Source organism: Brassica napus, chromosome A3 (genome assembly GCF_020379485.1).
Source record: "Brassica napus cultivar Da-Ae chromosome A3, Da-Ae, whole genome shotgun sequence".
Taxonomy (NCBI): Eukaryota; Viridiplantae; Streptophyta; class Magnoliopsida; order Brassicales; family Brassicaceae; genus Brassica; species Brassica napus.
This window is the reverse complement of record NC_063436.1, coordinates 36,002,353-36,021,373: the sequence shown is the minus strand read 5'-3', so window position 1 is coordinate 36,021,373 and position 19,021 is coordinate 36,002,353. Positions and strand designations below refer to the sequence as shown.

The window sequence follows — 19,021 nt, the reverse complement described above, 5'->3', positions numbered from 1 at the left end:
AATTTAAAGTGTTTTTATTTTCATAATAATACTATTTTGTATTTTGTATTGTTTTCAAAATAATATTTTATTATTAATAGTATTATAGTTGAAAAGAAAAAACCAAAAATCTAAAATTACCATTCAAGTTTTTGAAAAACCAAAATCTACCGAAAAATCAAAAACCCAAAATTTAAAACCAAAATTTCAAATCTAAAAACTAAAATCCAAAAACCAAAAACTAAAATACAAAAACCACTTAAACAATCATCACTTTAATATATCTAAAATACTTAAAATATCTATTGATTTTCAATCCAAATATTTTATCTAAACCAATTTTTAGGTTAAGTTTAAGAATTTTGGCATACATTATTGTCGTGACAAAAAAAAGACATACATTATTCAAATTTATATGTTATAAATTATTTATATTTTTAGATTTTGAAATATTTAAAGTATATATGAACTTTAAATTTTGAAAAAAAAAATAAGTTATCTGAACCCAAACCCGAACCAGACCCGCAAAGATAAGAACCGAACCAAACCCGCAAGGAACCGAATCGAACCTAATCAAATGGTACTCGAATACTCACATCTAATCAAATGTAAAAAACGTTATCGATAATAAAATATATATTGTTTATAATATTTTAATACAATATATTTTAAAAAATTCACTCCGTGCAGGACACGAATTATTATCTAGTTTTCGTAGTATTCACTTCGTACCCATCCTTAATACCTTAATCATTAGTGGGAGCCAAAAATGCCAAAAAAAAATCAATCATAGAAATACAGGCAAGAGAATAATAAATCAAAGACCATATCTTTTTTCTCATCTTGATCTGTAGATTTTTCTTTGTTTCCTTCTTACCATAAAAGTGGTCAGAGAGTTACCAAATTTTCATCCAAGTTATGGTAGAGTATTCAATTCGTACCCATCCTTTTAATTTCTTAATCATTAGTGGGAGCCAAAAATGCCAAAAAAAAATCAATCATAGAAATACAGGCAAGAGTATAATAAATCAAAGACCATATCATTTTCTCAACTTGATCTGTAGATTTTTCTTTGTTTCCTTCTTACCAAAAAAGTGGTCAGAGAGTTACCAAATTTTCATCCAGTTAGTCAATAGTTTCGATCTTCTTACTTAAAATATGATTATTCAGGATATATACAAACATTCATTTGTTTGACTATGAATATTTTCCCCATTTTATATTGTTTATCTATTATTAATAGAGACAGTGTCTCTCTCCCACACACCCACACACAACACTCTTGAGTAGTCTCACTTTTCCACCTCACTTTCCCGCGAAAATGACAAGATCACATCTTTGCCTCCTCTGTCTCCTCCTCTCCCTAGTGAATTTGGCCGCTTCTCAAGACGATGCAACAATCATGCAATCCCTCAAATCTACTCTTCATCTCACACCAGACGTGGACTGGTCGAACCCTGACCCTTGCAAATGGGTCGCCGTCCAATGCGACGGAAGCAACCGCGTGACGAGGATCCAGCTTAAACAGAAAGGGATCAGCGGCACTCTCCCTCTGGATCTCCAGAAACTCTCCGAGCTCATCGTCCTCGAGTTCTTCTCCAACAAAATCTCCGGCCCGGTTCCTGACCTCTCGGGGCTAACACATCTACAGAGGCTGAATCTGCACGACAATCTCTTCGATTCGACTCCTAAGAATCTCTTCTCGGGGATGAACTCGTTACAAGAAGCTTACCTCGACAACAACCCTTTCGCTTCTTGGGAGATTCCAGAAACCGTTAAAGAAGCCACGTCACTCAAGAACCTCTCTCTCGTCAACTGCAACCTCACGGGTTCGATTCCTGATTTCTTCAGCTCCCATACGCTCCCGAGCCTCGTTTCTTTAAAGCTATCTCGGAACAATATGCAGGGAGGGCTGCCTGCAAGCTTTGGAGCTTCGTCGTTACAGCAACTCTATCTTAACGGACAGAACCTCAGCGGGTCAATCTCGGTGTTACAGAATATGACTTCTCTCGTCGAGGTTGATCTGCAAGCTAACGCCTTTTCGGGTCCCATCCCTGATCTATCTGGTTTACAGTCTCTCAGGTTGTTCAATTTAAGAGAGAATCAGCTCACTGGCCTTGTCCCACCCTCTTTTACTGGTCTCAAATCCCTTACTGTCGTGAATTTAACTAATAACTGCTTTCAAGGACCGACTCCGTTATTCAAAAACTCAGTCGCTGTTGATGTAATAGCCAACACGAATAGCTTCTGTCTGGAGACTCCTGGTACTCCCTGCGATCCTCGTGTCGAGGCCTTGCTTTCTGTAGCTGAGTCGTTTGGATATCCGGTGAAGCTAGCCAAGAGTTGGAAAGGGAATGATCCGTGTGGTGGTAGCTGGCTTGGGATTTCTTGTTCTGCAAGTAATGAAGTTACAGTGGTTGATCTTGGGAGGCAGGAGCTCACGGGTACGATATCTCCGAGTTTTGCTAAGCTTACTTCCTTGGAAACCATCAATCTTTCTAATAACCAACTCACCGGGAGTATACCGACAGAGCTTACCAGTTTGCCTAGGCTTAGGACACTCGATGTGTCGAACAATGACATCCACGGTGATGTGCCCAAGTTCCGCGCAAGTGTGAGTGTGGTGACTACTGGTAACGTTAACATCGGACGTGTCTCACCGACTAGTTGGAAATCCTTCAGAAATAGAATATAGATCATTTTTTGAAAAGCACATTTAAAAACTAAATGAAATTAATAAAGGAAATTGAAAATTTGACCTATTTGTACTACACCCACGTCTTCTTTCTTTATCTAAAATTATAAATCAAATTATCTGCTGAGAGCATCTCCAACTCTACTTCATTTTTTACTTTTTGCTTTATTTTGAAATAAGTTTTGCTTCAAATTTACTTCATTTTTTGCTTCAAAATGAAGTAATGAACATTGTTGTTTCAAATTTGAAAATCTACTGTACATATCTTCATTATATGATAATACTAAATTTATATGAAATAATAATTATGATGGATTATTGTTGAAACAAAATAGTTAGGTAAAATAAGTAAATATAAAAAAAGTATAAGGTATCTATTAGTAATTAATGATAAAGTAGAGATGAAATATACTTGGAATATTCTTTTTATAAGAAATAGATGAAGCATGCCATTAAAGTGATTGTTACTTCATTTTGAAAAAAAAAATGAATTGTTTAAGATAAAAATGTGAAGCAAATCATTAGAGATGCTCTAACTACAAAACAACAAGCACAGAAATACAAAGTTTGTGGATAACGAGCTCAAAAGAAAAGCTAAAAAGTTAAAACTAAATGAAAATTTTGATTTATATGATATAAATAACACGAGTCATGAGTATTCATGAAATGTTTTTAGCGAATTAAACCCCTAACTATTTTTAGATCGGATGGAAAACCCCCAACTAAAATTTTATGTTTAAACTATTAAGCTGTTAGTGCCGTTAACCCAACATTAATATCGTTAACATTCTGTTAACAACCGATGGATATTTTAGTGATTTAAACCTCCAACTATTTTTAAATCAAATAAAAACTCATTTTTTGGTCTTGGAGAAATTTAAAGTTGCGGTTTTGGCGGAAAAACGTGATTTTCAGTTTTTGCAGGAAAATTCGATTTTAAGTTTTTTTGCGAGAAAATTTGATTTCGTGGTTTTGGCAGGAAAACCCAATTATTAGTTTTGGCGGAAACTTGATTTTTGATGTTTTGGCGAAAAAATGTGTTTTTGGTTTTACGAGAAAATTTGATTTTTGGTTTTGGTAGAAAACCCATTTTAAGGTTTTGGAAAAACAACTCATTTTACGGAGTTTTATGTGAAAGCTCGATCTTTTGGTTTTGGCAAGAAAACTCGTTTTGAAGTTTTGGCGTGAAAAAATTAATTTTACGGAGTGGTGATAAAACTTTATTCTGCATAATCGAACAAATTTAAAAATTCAGTATACAATTAAACTTTGCATACAAATTATATAAAGCAAAATAAAAGAGCTACAATTAAGCCCTATAAATTTAAGGTTAATTATGTTCAAGCCTTTTAAGCTTTATGTCAATGTAAGGGTTTGTGCTAAAAGTTTGCCTACAAGGTCAAGGATAACCCTGTTAGGTTGAGCCATATTAATATTTCTACTGATAGTGTTGAATACACGCCGAATATAATATCTTTGTTACTATTCTATTCAGAACCGACTATAAAATAGAGACAAAGGAGAAAAAGGGATCCAAGCCTCAGAATCACATACCAAAATTATACTATTTTTACAATCAAATCCCCTATATATTAAAAGAGAAGCATTACAACATATTTTTGTAGCCACATGTCATCACCACAATCATTCTTAGAATCCTTAGAAAAATATGTTGGTCCGTATAAATATATAATAAGCTTTTTATTAAACTAACCATAAATTAATCATAAATGTTCTTCATTGTTTCCTTAAATAAAAACTATGGAATTACCTAATGTGGCTAAAGTATATATGACAATTAATGATTTTGAATAATAAAGATTTGATAAAAATCAGTCTACTCTCTATCATTTTTAATTCATTTTAAAATAAATTAAACAACCACATTAACTATATAATAAAATTTAGATTTTCTCGTATATGTTATATTTTGAATTAAAAAAAGAATTATAAATGACTAAGTTGTTAAAAATCTCACACTGAAATTTTTGTGATCCATAGTTTAAAATTTATGTTATAACAAGATATAAATGATTATAAAATTACATAAGTAGGAAGTCTCATTTAATAAATATTATATATATGCATATTATTATTATTTTTAAAATAAATTATATATAGTATTTTAATTTCGAATTTGATTAGAAATTTTTTGATAAACATTTTGAACAATTATTGACAACTTAATATTTAGATTTTAAACTTTGCATTGAATGTTTTTAAAATTATAAATTATTAAAACTATTAAACATCCCATAAATGTTTTACTGTTATCATTGATTTAAAATTTTTGTTATACAGAAATACAAACAATCAAAAATAATATGAGTATAAAATATTTTTTAACAAATGTCAATATTAAAAATGTACTATATATCTATGTTAATATCATTTAAACTTAATTTTATAACATATAAAATAGAAAAAAGTGTTTGTCTAGATAAATAAAATTTATTAAGTATTTGTACCAATTTAACTATATACATAATAGTTACTAAATTTTTAATTATTCAATATATATTTATTATTTTATAATATGTAAAAAATATATAATACTTAAATATAATTTATATATAATATTTATCCCGCGCAAGGCGAGGGTCTTAACCTAGTTCACTTGTATTCTTACATATCTTGTTCTTCATCATTAAATCAACTTTGAGTATCACTAAGAAACTTTTTTCCATCTTTAAGTCTCATATGCTTATCATCTTGTTCATTACTTGTTCAACATCTTAGATTAAAGCATAACCATAACTTATGAGTGGGTCATCTGGTCCATCATTTGGCGCGCTGAAGGAAGGAGTTGGGAATTAATACAATAACCCTCTACAGATCCGGCGTGAAAACCAAATAAAATTGACTGGAACACACACATCTGATTTATCCGGAGCAACAAAACTCACGGGTTCCACCCTGCATGTCGTAGGACAGCAATTCAACGCGGATGGAACTCACATCACCGTAACACCACCGACATCACTAATTTCCAATCTGGACGAAACTCTATCCCATGAACCAGGCGACTTACGAAATGTTTCCTTTATCTTGATTCAACATGCAGGTGAGCCGGAGGTTATGGGACATCAAGCTTTACAAATCTTAAAGCAACTCACAAAAATCTTGGGTGAATAGCTGGAGCATATCGATTTTCAAATTGCTTCATCACCAAGAAGCCCGCGAGAATAATAGTTTAGACAATAGTAACCATGAATCCATTTCAGACAACATACCGCAAGCTTGAAAAATGAGATCATCATCTTGAAACAAACATTAGCCCAAGCTACAACTTATCTCCGGTTGATGAAATCAAAGATCCACAAAGCCACCAGCTCGGTCCTGAAGTTGACAACGTCATTGAAGAAACACAGAAATACGTTATTCACGGACCGCTTAGCCAACGTTCCCATCTCGAACATCTAACCAAAGATCTCTTCTTACAAAGGGAAAACAAATTCATGAGCTCATATGACAGTTTTCTGCATTACAATGGGACAAACTTCCTTTGACGACAGATAGATATACCATATATTTGCCTACTCTTTGTCAAGAACCTAATAAGAGCAGTAATATCGTTAAAAATTGGACCATATCAACATGCTTATCTTTTTCAGAATGAGACAAATGTTTGTGTCATTTAATCATTGAATAATGATACCATTAAATAAGAATTCATTGATTATACGAGTCAAATCTCCTTTCACTATGTCCTAAAACTTCTGAAAAAATAAAGCGCTCATTCCATCAGGGTGCATCGCAAATGTAAGTTTTACCTCTCATTGTGTAACTGAAGCTGTGAGTTCCTGATTTATCGCATATGTGATTGTTGTAAAGATATTTTCCAAAAAACGTCATTTATTTTTTCTGAATTTGATGATTCGAATGAATATGATGATTCAGAAAGTGTTCTAAAGTAACATGTAGCAATGGCTCTCATTCTCTCCGCATCTAGTTGTCTTCCATAATTTTTCTGAATTGTCTTCAGCAGTCCTGTTATATTTTAATAGATTAGGGCATAATTAACGGGGATATTTAAGTGGGTTTCTTAGTGGTGGGTCCCATTATTTTTGTAAAAATCGGTTCTTAGAAGTGTGAAATAAGGACCGATCTTGGAGGGGTTTTTTGCATTTTTCGCAGGCTCCACCGACACGTGGCTGCCCGCGATTGGTTTGCTTTTTAATTTTTTTTTCAAATAGAAAAAAATAAAAAAAATTCTAAGAAACCGGTTCACGGTTTCAGAGTTAATGATGGTCTTAGTTTGAAGGACAGTATGAGAATGGACTATATTATAACATACCCTGGACTTATATTTGGACTGAAGGAGAATAGACTATAGTTTAGAATGAAGACAGTATATTTGCGTACCATATGCCCATTCATCAGGCCCAAATAATAATTATACGGGAATCTGTATATTAGGGTTTGCGTAGCTTCTTTTAATTTTCTCTCACTGTGCCGTCTGAAGAGAACATAGATCAGACGGAAATGGAGAAAGGCAAGGGAAGAAAGGAGGAGATTGTTACCAGGGAGTACACTATCAACCTCTACAGGCGCCTGCATAGTTGGTAACAATGTCGTGACATCTCATTGTTTGTAGAAGAAGATTATCATCTCCTTCCTTATTGCTCCATGTACATTTTCGTTAAGGTTTTAGAGATGCTGATTGATTTGATCGATTATCAATATATGTACACAGCACCTTCAAGAAGAAGGCACCCAATGCCATCAAAGAGATTAGGAAGTTTGCGTTGAAAGCAATGGGAACAAAGGACGTTAGAGTGGATGTTAAGCTGAACAAGCAGATATGGAGCAGAGGAATCCGTGGTCCTCCTAGGAGAGTCAGAGTTCATGTTGCACGTAAGAGAAATGATGATGAAGACGCCAAGGAGGAGTTTTACTCTCTTGTCACTGTCGCTGAGATTCCTGCTGAAGGATTGTCTGGTCTGGGCACCAAGGTCATCGATGAAGACGAGTGAAAAAAATGGTAGTTTTATTTACTCATAAACCCTCTTATCATTGCAACATTTAATTTTTGTTTGTTAAATCGTTAGATGAAAGACATAAGACTTTGCTTGTTTTTGATCACTTACCTATTTTGGTAATTTATATCTTATATTATAAGTTCCAGGGACGAGAACAGATTCGAGTTTGATCTTGTTATTTTGTGAGTCCTTACCTGACTGGTTTTCCATCTCCGTTACGTTTTGGACTCTTGAATTGGTACAACATTAAATTTGAATTGAGTGTATAATCCATAAAAAATCATAGACTAATTTCATTTACAAAAACAAAAGTAAGAAAAAATGAATCTCTGACTTCATAAACAGCCGACCATCCATGGTCCAAACAAATATAACTGATGGATTGTACCGATTCCAATGGTAATGTAAAGATCGCCAATGTCTTCCGTGTGAATAGTTTGCATTATGGGCACGACAGTGATTACAGAGCTTGTTTGTAAGAACCTCAAACGAAAGCAAATGGTTGCCAGTTAGACCGGTAGAAAACGGACCAGTTCGGTTGTAAGAACCTTGAACCAAAGCTCAAGTAACTTGGTAATATAAGGCCCATTTTAAACCCAAAATGTCCCTTATAGCCTATTAAACGAGTATGTATAATATATAAACCGACGGTATTATTCCTAACCCTAAAAAAAAGTGTCACCTAACGTCGGCGCATCCAGCAACAAAGCAGAGAAGCCAGAAGTGTCGATTCTTCTCGTATCAATTCTTCTTTTATATATGCAATTCTTCTTATATCGATTCCGCCTATGATGAAATCTAGCATTAGCATATCTGCAAATGATAGAAACTGCAGCAACAACCATCGAAGGTGATGGAAACAACATCAATGGCGAGTTCTTCTTCTTTTCGCGCTTAAGATCTGTTCTAAACGACGACGGCTCAACCTATTCTTACGAGGAATTCTAGGGGTTTATGGATTTAGAGTTTTGTTGTTTTGGATGATTTTTTGATTAAGGATTGTTAGAAATAATTTTGGGTTTTTTTTAATATATTGTTCTGGTTGTTGTGTGTCTTTTCGATTTAGGGTTGTTAAAGAAGATTCTGGGAATTGTACAAAGTTAGGGTTCTTCGTGTTTCTTCCTTTTCAAGGAATTTTCGTGTATTTCATTCATTTCACCTATAGATCTGAACTCAGTATAACTATAACTTATTATAACTTGGTCTAACTCATTATAATTTGGTATACTAGTATAACTAGTAAAACTCATTATAACTTGGTATATTTGGCATAACTCATTATAATTTGGTATAACTAACTCAGTATAACCAGTATAACTCAGTTCAACTAATAAAACTCAGCATAACTAAGAGCACCTCCAAAGGGGGTTCTACTCATTGGAGTTTTAAACTTGCTATATATGTATATGTATATATGGCAAGTTTAGAACTCCAATGGGTAGAACCCCAGTGGATCCCATTGGAGGTGCTCTAAGTATAACTAACTCAGTAGTACCTAGTATAACAAAGTATAACTCAGTACAACTAAGTAACACTATAACCAATTGTATATCGATAATTAAAATCTGAAATTAAAAAAAATTGAAAATTCAAATATTCTTTTCCCTCTTATATTAGTGAGGGCAGCCAAGATGATGGTCCGGATAACTTCTTCATTGTTTCTTTTTTTTTTTTATTATCAAATATTCTCTTCCCTCTCGTATTAATGTTTTGTTATTACTAAAAGTGTTTCTATTTTCTGTGGACAGTAGCATATAATAGTCTTGGTCTCTTCTTTAATTTTATTTCACTTTTCTCGCATCAGTCAATACGGTTTACCTTGGCAATGACCCTTCCAATACGCAAAGAATAGAAGAAGAGTCTAAAAGTTCAATATTAAGAGGATAACTAGATCTTGATCCGCGCTTGAAAAGCGCGGGTATTTTTTCGAATTAAATAATTTTAAAAAAATAAATTTTAATATAATATTGTGTATAAGTTTGGGTACATATATCCGGAATCGAGAACTGAATCGTACCGAACTAAAATAAAAGGATATTTAGTATTTTCATATTTGACCCAAACCTACGGTTGAACCAGTAAATCCGATGATTCGTATATAGTTTAGTTCAAATTTAATGAAAATTTAAATCTGTTAAAACCAAAAAAAAAAAATCATTAACCTGTGACCTAAACCTGGTCGACCCATTAAAACTCCAAAAATTGATATTATTTATAATTTAGAATTTTAAATATCTTTAAATTTTACTTTGATGATTTTTACTATTCTAAAATAAAGAAATGCTATTAGAGAAAATCAACATTTATTTATATGACAATATTAGTTTGTTTTTGTTGTTTATAATTTTTGAGAAATAAGCTTAGAGATGTTGGATCGTATAAGAAATATTTCAAATATTTATTTATTACTATTGTGAATATGTAAATTTAAATGGTTAGAGAAAATTAAGATATGTCAACAACCTATTTAAAAACAATTCGTATAATTAAGTTAAGAATTAGTTTATACCAAATCTTATAGATATTTTACTTGTTGTACTGGTAAAATATCACATGAACAATTTGAGTATGTTTTAGCAATAATGATTATAGTTGATTGTTGGGGATAAAATATTCTCAAATCTTACTTCTTACTTTATAATTACATGAATAATTAGATTAACATTACTGTTAGAATGAATGATGGAGTCGATTTTTTAGGAACAAAAATATTTGCAAATCTAATTTAGTTACTAAGAATCTTACCATCAATCCGCATATAACTAATTTTTATTCGAATTTAGTTGTTCAAGTAATTAAGACTAAAAAAATTTGTCATCAAAAACAAAAAAAATTAAATCGATGATGAATGTTGATGTTATTGATCATGGATGGATTTTTATTGAATACAAAAAATTACAGAAAGAGCTTTACATGTACGTGAATTAAAATTCACATTTGGTTTCTGTGTTTCATGATTTGAGTAAAATGTTGATTTGATTACATTAAAAGATAAAACATTCAGAACAAAGGTACAATTAATCTTTATAGGTAACATTGTGTTTCTGTGAATATATAATAACGCAGGTGAAGAAGTACTCCTTCTACATTTGATAGAAGCAAAATCCATAACAGAGGACTAACAGATAAAATTTAAACTTGCACTTTAAAACGTCATAACTCTCATAAAAAACGCAGGTTGAAGAAGAATTATACATTCAACATTCAATAGAAGCATAAACCCTGAAAGAGGAACTTGATTTCTTCTTACTCAGAAACATTTTAATTGTGTAACTAAATGTAATTGTAACATGTAATGTTAGTTTGGTTTACATGGTACAAATATAAAATAATGTAACCGATTTATGGTTAGAGTTAAAACCAGGTACATCTATAGGGTTAAATATTTGTCATGTGTTGTATTATATTATTATATAGGAAAGACCAAAATAAATTTAAGTTTAATGAAAGGGTCCAACAACCTTGTATAAGTAAATTTTTTAGGACTCCTTCCCTTTTAATAATATTGATTTCTCATATGGAAAGATGAGAATGATTTTTTGACAATCGAATAGAACTCAGATTACCACTAACCGAGAATGAATTCAACAACAGCACTGGAAGACGATTACAAAGAGAGATAAGAGAGACTGATTACAATCTGTAAAATGTATTAATGAATCTAAAATGTTCGTTCCCTCCTTTGTTATTGATGACGACTTGAACATACTTCTCATCTGACCATTGATTTTACTCCACGTGTCTCAGTCCCCTGCTTGAGCTAGATCACCAATTCGTTACGCCTCTTCCACTCATTTATGAACATGTGTCCCTTCTCCTCTGTATTCAAATCAAAGTAACAAATCCTTCCATCTTGAAAGACTTTGACATCAAGGTATAAGTCTGGGAAACTTTAACTAAAGATCATAGAGAAATTCCCAAGTGTTTTTTTTCCTCTGGTTGATTATACCATTGCACTAATACCTTAAGCAAAAGAGGATGGAGTATAAAGGTATTGTAGAGCAATGAAGTGTCCTGCCTTATTGAGCATGTCCACTTCCACAAAAATGGCAGATTCCCGAAAGATGGAGGCAGTCCATCTATGAAAGCTATCAAGATATCTGTCCAGAATGTCTCCGGTATTGGTAAAGGTTCTAAGAGTACTACTGGAGACCCCACTCTGCAATTTTATATGAAACTCAAGATATATTTCGTTCTTCCTTTCCATTAAAACAAACTCTTAACACATTCATGTGTTACATCTCTTCCCGAATGACAACCACTTCCTAAACCATGAAGCCAGTCCATCAAAAGTTCCCCAATGCAGAACCAGAAGAAATAACAATCTTACTTTTTTATGCGTAATATCTCTTGTTCCGATGAAAAGTGCTTCTTCACTTTCTATTTCGCCTTTAATTTCTCAGTCAACTCTGTTAACTCCTGATCTTTCTCATACCCTTTTTTTATTGGATTCATCAAATCACATTCAACCACTGATAAGAAGACCATATGTAATTCTGTTGCACCACCAACTCGAGACACTGCGTCTGCTGCCGCGATATTGTCTTTTCCTTACTTATATTTGATTTCATAATCAAATTCCAAAAGCTTGGGGAAATTGTATAACTCAGCCAAGTTCCCCATCGCTTTCTCGGTCGGTATGTAAGGTCCAGGGATGATTGTAAAATTCATGTCTTCTAACTGTTCGATAAAATGCCTTGAACGAGATATACAGTTTCATAGGAGTTGAGGTGATCTTCAAACCCATGGAATGTCTTCTTCTTCTAAGTAATTTTGTAGCTTGCACGTTGTTTTTTAAATTAAAATAAATCAACTTTCAGCTCTGTATTGTTCGTCTTGAACATTTCAAAAGCTCCAAACTTATTTGATTTCTAGAAAGTTGACTTATGATTACAACATGGAACATGTAAGGTGGGGGCATTTCTAGTTCTGTATTCTTTTTCTTTTTGACTTGTTTTATTAGTTAAATATTAGTTGTCTTGTCACTGACTGACACGTCAAAATGGTTTTTATGTTAGTGCTTGTAATATTCCAAGCATCAATATGAACCAATAGCATCAGCAGCAAAGAGAGATTATGTGCGCTTCTCAACAATGATAAAATAATAACAGTTATTTTTATAATTATATTTGATTTATCTTTTAACACCTAGCCAATAAATGAGTTACATCTGTAGAAATGTCTTTTACTCTTGCATTTGTAGTACCTTTAAGACGAAACGATTCTAAAGTTTTTGGCTCTCTCTCTCTTACTATTGTTTAATTTATTATTTTTTTGGAGAAGAGACTCACGTAGAAAAAGACCAATGCGGATGCTCTTATGAAGTTCCTGATATAGAAATAGAAATTAACACAAGAGAAAGACGAGTATGGTTTTATTTGCGTGCTCTCTCTTACTAATCATCTTCCCAACTTGTGGTTGGTTACGCAGCTATGAACACCTCAAGCCCTTTGTCAATAGGACAAACTCTTAGCTCCCCTGGTGGGTTTTATGAGTTAGGCTTCTTCACTCCTAATAATACCCGGAATCTCTACGTTGGGATCTGGTTCAAGAAAATTGTTCCTCGGGTAGTGGTGTGGGTGGCAAACAGAGATACGCTAGTTACAAACTCTCCGGCAAATCCAAACATCAGCATTAATGGGAGCCTGATCCTGCTTGATGGGGAACAAGATGTTATTTGGTCAACATGAGAGGCGTTCACATCCAACAAATGTCATGCCGAGCTTCAAGACACCGAAAACCTTGTTGTTATTGATGATGTGTCAAGAACAACGATATGGCAAAGCTTCAAGAATATTGGTGATACTATGCTGCCTCATTCATCGTTGATGTATGATCTTTCCCATGTCAAGAAGCGTGTATTGACTTCATGGAAAAGTAACAGCGATCCATCTCCTGGGAGCCTCTCACTAGAGATTACACCACTGGTCCATGGGTAAAAACAAGATTCACTGGGTTTACACAGTTTGAGGAAACATATGTAAGTCCATTTACCGTTGTCCAAGATTTAGCAACCAGCACAGGATCTGTCTCTTATTACATGCTAAGAAACTTTAATCTATCGTATAATACCCTAACATCAGAGGGAGAAATGAAGATATACTGGGATCAAGGCAAAAAATGGATGCATCACCTTACGGAACCAGAACACCCATGTGATTTATATGGTACTTGTGGGCCTTTCGGCTTGTGTGTGAGATCCAGTACCCCAAAGTGTATATGCATGAAAGGGTTTGTACCGAAGTCAGATGAGGAGTGGAGAAGAAGGAACTGGACAAGTGGGTGTGTGAGACGTTAACAATTATCTTTCCAGGCAAACTCTCAAGCCAAAGAGACAGACGGCTTCTATCGTGTGACAAATGAAAAGACTCCGGATATGCACTAATTTGCATGCTTCCTCGATGCAAAAATGTGCTACCAAGGTTGCATGCCCAACTGTTCTTGCACATCATTTGCTATATAAGTGGGATTGGATGATTAGTATGGAATGGAAAGCTAGTGGACACAGTTCAGTTTTTGTCTAATGGGGAAACTCTCTCCCTCCGTCTTGCACGTTTGGAATTGGGTAAGAATCAAACATATTTCTTCTAGAGATGTTACTACTCTGAAGAATCAACTTTCTTCATAATGTTATGTACCAGCTGAAAGCAGTCAAGCCAAGATTATCGTTGGTACTGCTGCTAGCCTTTCCATTTTCGTGATATTGGTTGTTGCTGCATATATGTTATGGATATACAAAAATGGGGAAAATGGTGAGACAGTGAAAAACTTAGCAGCTTTATTTCTCTTTGCCACTCTCTTTCCTTGTCCCAATATTTTGTTCTTAATCAGTTTTACACTAACTGGTGCAAGATGCATCGAAGAATGATTTCGAGCCACAAGATATATTAGGCATAAATTTCTTTCAGATGCATACCATACAGACTGCCACCAATAACTTCAGTCCCTCAAACGAACTTGGTCAAGGTGGATTTGGTCCAGTGTACAAGGTATGTGATGTTATGTTATATTTTCTTCCTTTCATCGCCTCTGTATTTATCTGAAACTATTCTTCTAGGGAAACCTGCTAGATGAGAAGGAAATAGCCGTTAAACACCTTTCTAGTAGATCTGGTCAGGGTACAGAGGAATTCATGAATGAGATAACATAAATCTCAAAAACTACAACATCAAAATTTGGTTTGTCTTTTGGGATACTACTAAGAAAGGGAAGAGAAGCTCTTGATTTAAGAGTTTATGGTGAACAAAAGCCTTGATATATTCCTCTTTGGTATGTCCTTTTATTTCATTTACATTCTCATTATATGGTAATAGTTGGTGTGTTACTGTCACTAATATTATTCAATGTTATTGGCTAGATTAAACTCTAAAGCTTGAGATCGATTGGCCGAAGAGATTCGACATCATTCAAGGAATTGCACGTGGACTTCTCTATCACTGTGACTCCCGCCTTAGGGCCATTCACCGAGATCTGAAGGTTAGCAATATTCTTCTGGATGAGAAGATGAACCCAAAAATATCGGATTTTTGATTGGCTCGGATGTTCCAGGGAACCCAGTTTCAGGACAACACTCTAGGGGTTGCAGGAACTTTCTAAGAACCTGTCTTCAACTACCACCTTAACAAGGATTCATTCTTTATCATCCCATATTCAACAATCACTGTTTGATATTTGAACAGCAGATATATATATGTCTCCAAGGTATGCAATGGCAGGGTTATTCTTTGAGAAGTCTGACATCTATAGCTTTGGAGTTCTGATGTTGGAAATCATCTGCGGAAAGAATATTTCAAGGTTCGCCTTTGGTGATGATGAGAGCAAAGGCCTTCTAGCATATGTAAGTAAAATGATTTTGTTTTTTCTTCAATTGTAGACATTTCCAGGCACCCTTACAAATTTGTTATTAGTATAATCAGGCTTGGGAATCTTGGTGCAAGTCCAGGGGAACTAATCTTCTGGATATACATCTTGATTATTCTTGGAACGCCATTGAAGTTGCAAGATGTGTTCAGGTTGGTATTCTATGTGTTCAGCAGGAAGATGCAGATAGACCAAACATTCTTGACGTACTGTCTATGATTACTTCAACAACAGATCTTCCAATTACAAAGCAGCCAATATTTGCGGTGCAAACTCAAAATGTGGAAACTTCTAACTATGTGTCATCGTCTAAAGATCTTTTCTCTGTCAATGACTTGACACACTATGTGATCCAAGGACAACAAGTTCTTATTGTATATACTTCAGTCTATAGATTCATGAGCCTAAGATTTTGATATCTCATGTTTTGTTATCCTTAAATACAATGTTTTGTTGACTTGGTCAAATACTCAAAACAGGTTAATGTTGTTATTCATTGTGCATCACAGGCATTTGTACTTGTTGATATCATCTTCTTTTGAGTTTGCGGCAGTGAAACTCTGCTGACTTTGGTTACACTCTTCAATGTCAAGTTCGGAAGTCTAGCAGTAGGGACCAATAGTTAAAGCCGTCCATCAAAGTCATACCTCCAGTATCTGCAATTAAGATAAGGTTTTTAATGGTATTTTTTATCTTCCAAATACCATTGCTTACGCTTTCAGAGTTTTTAAATCACTTGAAACATATTGGTTTATGTGTCAGAGCTGATGAACCTACAAAGATATTGTTGAATCCTTGTAATAATGCAAGTAGGATGTTGCATAATCTAGCCCTGTTTTGTTTTTGTCTTTTGGTTACTTTCCTAGAAAATGTGGAATGTGAGTGCTTTATTTTTAATGTGATTGGTTAGATGGAAGGTTGTTGGCTTCTATTCTATTATAACTAATATTCAAATTTCTCTGCCAAGGCAACGTGAAATATAAAATACAAAAAATAATAAATATGTTTTTTGTTTTATTTGGTGTGAGTGGAGAGATAGTGATTCTAGAGGTCAATGTGGTCTAGATGATTTTTTCATAAACTTAAATCTGTAGAAAAACTCTTGTACGTATGGGCAAGATTGATATTGTTTTATTTGCTTCCTTTCTCTTCTTGCTGATCATATTCCCAAGTAGTGGCTATACAGCTATATCCAAAGCAAATCCTTATGAGTTAGGAAACTTCAGTTGTATGTTGGGATATGGTTCAAGAACATTACTCAGATCATTGTTTAGGTTGCTAATAGAGATAAGCAAGTCACAAAAACAAACGTAAATCTAACTATCAGTAGCAATGGGAGCCTTATTTTACATGAGGAGAAGAACAAGATAAGGCTTCCATTGCTACTGATAGTGAAAAGCCAGTCACTCTGCGAGTGTTGGATTGGCTCGGATGTTCTAAGGAACACAACATCAAGCCAACACTCACAGAGTTGTTGAAACTATGAATGTATCTATATGCCTCCTTTATTTATATGGATAACATCTCAAACCAACTCTTTACTTGCTTACATTATCAACCAGAGTAAGTAGTTTGGTAAAATGAACCCGGGATACATATGCCTCCAGAGTATGAATGAACATGAATGATCTCTGAAAAATCCGACATCTATGCATTTGGAGTAATAGTACTAGAAACCATAACATGAAAGAGGATTTCAAAAACTTCACTATTGGAGAGGAAGGAAAAAGTCTTCTCGATTATCTACGTCAAATTACTTTTTTCTATTGTTCTTAAATCTTGATTTATGGATCAAATGTTTCTTATATGTTTGTGTTTATCAAATTTCAAAATATATCCAGTTCCGGTTCTGAAACCGAAGTACCGAGATGTATACATATTGGTTTGTTCTACACTCAACAACAAGCTGTGGATAGACCCAACATTGCACAATTCATGTCAATGCTTACTACAACAATGGATCTTTTGAGACCAAAACAACCAATTTTCGCATTGCAGATCCAAGAGAATGATTCAGAGTCTTAAATGTGAATGATAATAACACAAAGTGCTATATTTGGTAGATAAAAGAACATTGCTTTTGCAAATGATAAACCATGTTTACAAATTGAAACGATTGTGAAGATATTAGTGCTTAATATAAGCTGGTTATGTATTGAATCACCTAAAACATTAAATTTTGTTGTTTGTTGCCTGCCACTCTTGGAGTCTGATTTTTTAAAGTGAATTAATACAAGAAATTCAAAAAAATTTAAAAATAAAAAAATTTTAGGGTCTTATTTTTTCAAGAATTTTAGGGTCTTATAAAACTATGAAGTAGAAACTTCACCTTTCGTTTTTTTTTTTAACTCAACTTCAAACTTTTCATTCACCAATTGAAATATACTCCATAGGCATATCAGCCTCTATTACATATTTCAACTACAATGGTGTTACAGAATATAACTTGGGAACATAATTCAAAAAAGAAGAAGTCTTCTTCGCTATTCTGTCTGCCACCTTATTGCCCTCTCTCTGACAATACTCCACTTTAAATTCAGGATTTGCTCTCAGCATATGTAAAATACACTGACGTTTTGGTAATATGTTAGGCCATAGAACCAGAGAATCGGTTTCCATAATCACTTTCCTATAACCAAAACCAGATAACCTTTTTGCTGCCCATTGGATCGCTTCTGCTTCACATTAAATGGCTGATCCCATATGCTGAACTGCTTTAGCACCTTCCCATACCAACCTGCCTTCGTGATCTGTACCCACCCAGCCAACTCCACTGTAGTCTCTGTCTTTGTGCCAAGACCCGTCAGAGTTGCATTTCAGCCATGTTGATGGTGGAGGTTTCCATTTATGATAGTGGCCTATTGGAACCCTTTGTTTCACCTCTTTCATTTCACCCTCGTTACGTCGCTTCCAATCCCTGCATCTTCTCTAGCTTTGTTCAAAGTACTTATCACATCATAATCCCTCCCTTTATACTGAAAATCATTCCTATTCTTCCAAATTCTCCAAAGAATCCACGGCACTAACTCTACTGGGACTTCATCTTTTCGGTATTTCTTATGAGAATTAAATACGTGATAGAGGTTAGAGTAGAGAGAATTTTCAGTGATACCTTCGGGAGGAGCAGGGATTGGTGACATTGCCCATATTAATCAAGCATAGGGACATTAGAATAGAACATGGTTGACTGATTCAGTCCCTGCTTCGCATCTGAGATATGTCTATAGCTCAGATTGTGAGCCACAGGGAGGTAGTCGCTTATACATCTCCATAAAAAGTGCCTGATGTGTGGACTCGTTTCCAGCTTCCATATCATCTGAAACAGGGGCTCTAGGCTCGGTTGTAACACCTGATTCCGGGTTTCATCCTTTTTTAGAACATTCTGGTAATCATCCTTTTTTAGAACATTCTGGTAAACCCAGTAACCGGATTTAACTGTGTAGTGACCTGTTTTTGTGTAGTCCCAAATGTAAGTATCTTCACTCATCTCCCTACATGGCCTGAT

At 34.2% G+C, this 19,021-nt stretch overlaps 2 protein-coding genes and 1 pseudogene across 2 annotated transcripts; all 3 read left to right on the top strand.

The window, feature by feature from the left end:
- The first annotated feature begins 1,300 nt into the window (after positions 1–1,300).
- LOC106357336 (receptor-like kinase TMK3) lies at positions 1,301–2,674 on the top strand. Its single transcript, XM_013797019.1, has one exon. The coding sequence runs from the start codon at positions 1,301–1,303 to the stop codon at positions 2,672–2,674; it is 1,374 nt and encodes a 457-aa protein (XP_013652473.1).
- Positions 2,675–6,858: 4,184 nt separating this feature from the next.
- Positions 6,859–7,805, top strand: LOC106422566 (60S ribosomal protein L31-1-like). The gene is made up of 2 exons (XM_013863377.3): positions 6,859–7,239; positions 7,371–7,805. The coding sequence occupies exons 1-2, from the start codon at positions 7,160–7,162 to the stop codon at positions 7,648–7,650; spliced, it is 360 nt and encodes a 119-aa protein (XP_013718831.2). The 5' UTR covers positions 6,859–7,159; the 3' UTR covers positions 7,651–7,805.
- Positions 7,806–8,932: 1,127 nt separating this feature from the next.
- On the top strand, positions 8,933–18,601 carry LOC125589903 (annotated as a pseudogene).
- The last annotated feature ends 420 nt before the right edge of the window (positions 18,602–19,021 follow it).